The sequence below is a fragment of the Cynoglossus semilaevis genome, chromosome 1 (genome assembly GCF_000523025.1).
Source record: "Cynoglossus semilaevis isolate Cse_v1.0 chromosome 1, Cse_v1.0, whole genome shotgun sequence".
Classification (NCBI taxonomy): domain Eukaryota; kingdom Metazoa; phylum Chordata; class Actinopteri; order Pleuronectiformes; family Cynoglossidae; genus Cynoglossus; species Cynoglossus semilaevis.
The window spans coordinates 4,198,045-4,198,515 of NC_024307.1; the positions used below are offsets into that span (position 1 = coordinate 4,198,045).

Sequence of the window (471 nt, forward strand, 5' to 3'; positions counted from 1 at the left end):
CCGGATCTTGCGACGCACTGAAACTGTCGGAGTCCAGGTGTAGGCTCCTGTCCAGCTGATGGTTCTGTGGGCTGCATGGAGAATTAGACTTCTGGCCATTCTGAATCTGGGCCGGCTCCACTGGGGGGACCACTGGTGAGATACAGAAGGTTGCCCTGGTGCTGCTCAGAGCCCGGCGGAATGACGAAGTGGAAGAAGAACTCACAAGAGAAGCTCTCAGGGGCCTGGGAGAGCTCCTGCTGGAGAGACGTTCTCCTGGAGGAGCAGGTGGATGAAACCATGACTCGGAAAACCAAAACAACGGAATGGAAATTCCCACTTGTAGTAATTCTAGTATTACCCTTGGCACTGCCCGACGTGTCCCTCCATGGGCTGATGTCCCGCTCCTGAGGACTGGTCTCTCCTTTGTGGGGCCAGGTGTTGGACATGGACAGGGAGACATCTGCATGGCGCCGGGACGGTGTCGGAGTA

General features: G+C 56.7%; 1 protein-coding gene across 1 annotated transcript in view; it reads right to left on the reverse strand.

Moving 5' to 3' along the window:
* Window positions 1-471, reverse strand: part of togaram1 (TOG array regulator of axonemal microtubules 1) — a 25,457-nt gene that overhangs the window by 17,717 nt on the left and 7,269 nt on the right. Inside the window, exons 5-6 of the mRNA XM_025059441.1 lie at window positions 341-471; window positions 1-255 (exon numbers count right to left, since the gene is read on the reverse strand). The exon at window positions 1-255 is cut by the window's left edge and continues 9 nt beyond it; the exon at window positions 341-471 is cut by the window's right edge and continues 130 nt beyond it. Coding sequence (XP_024915209.1) covers window positions 1-255; window positions 341-471 — 386 coding nt within the window. The remainder of the gene's footprint in view (window positions 256-340) is intronic.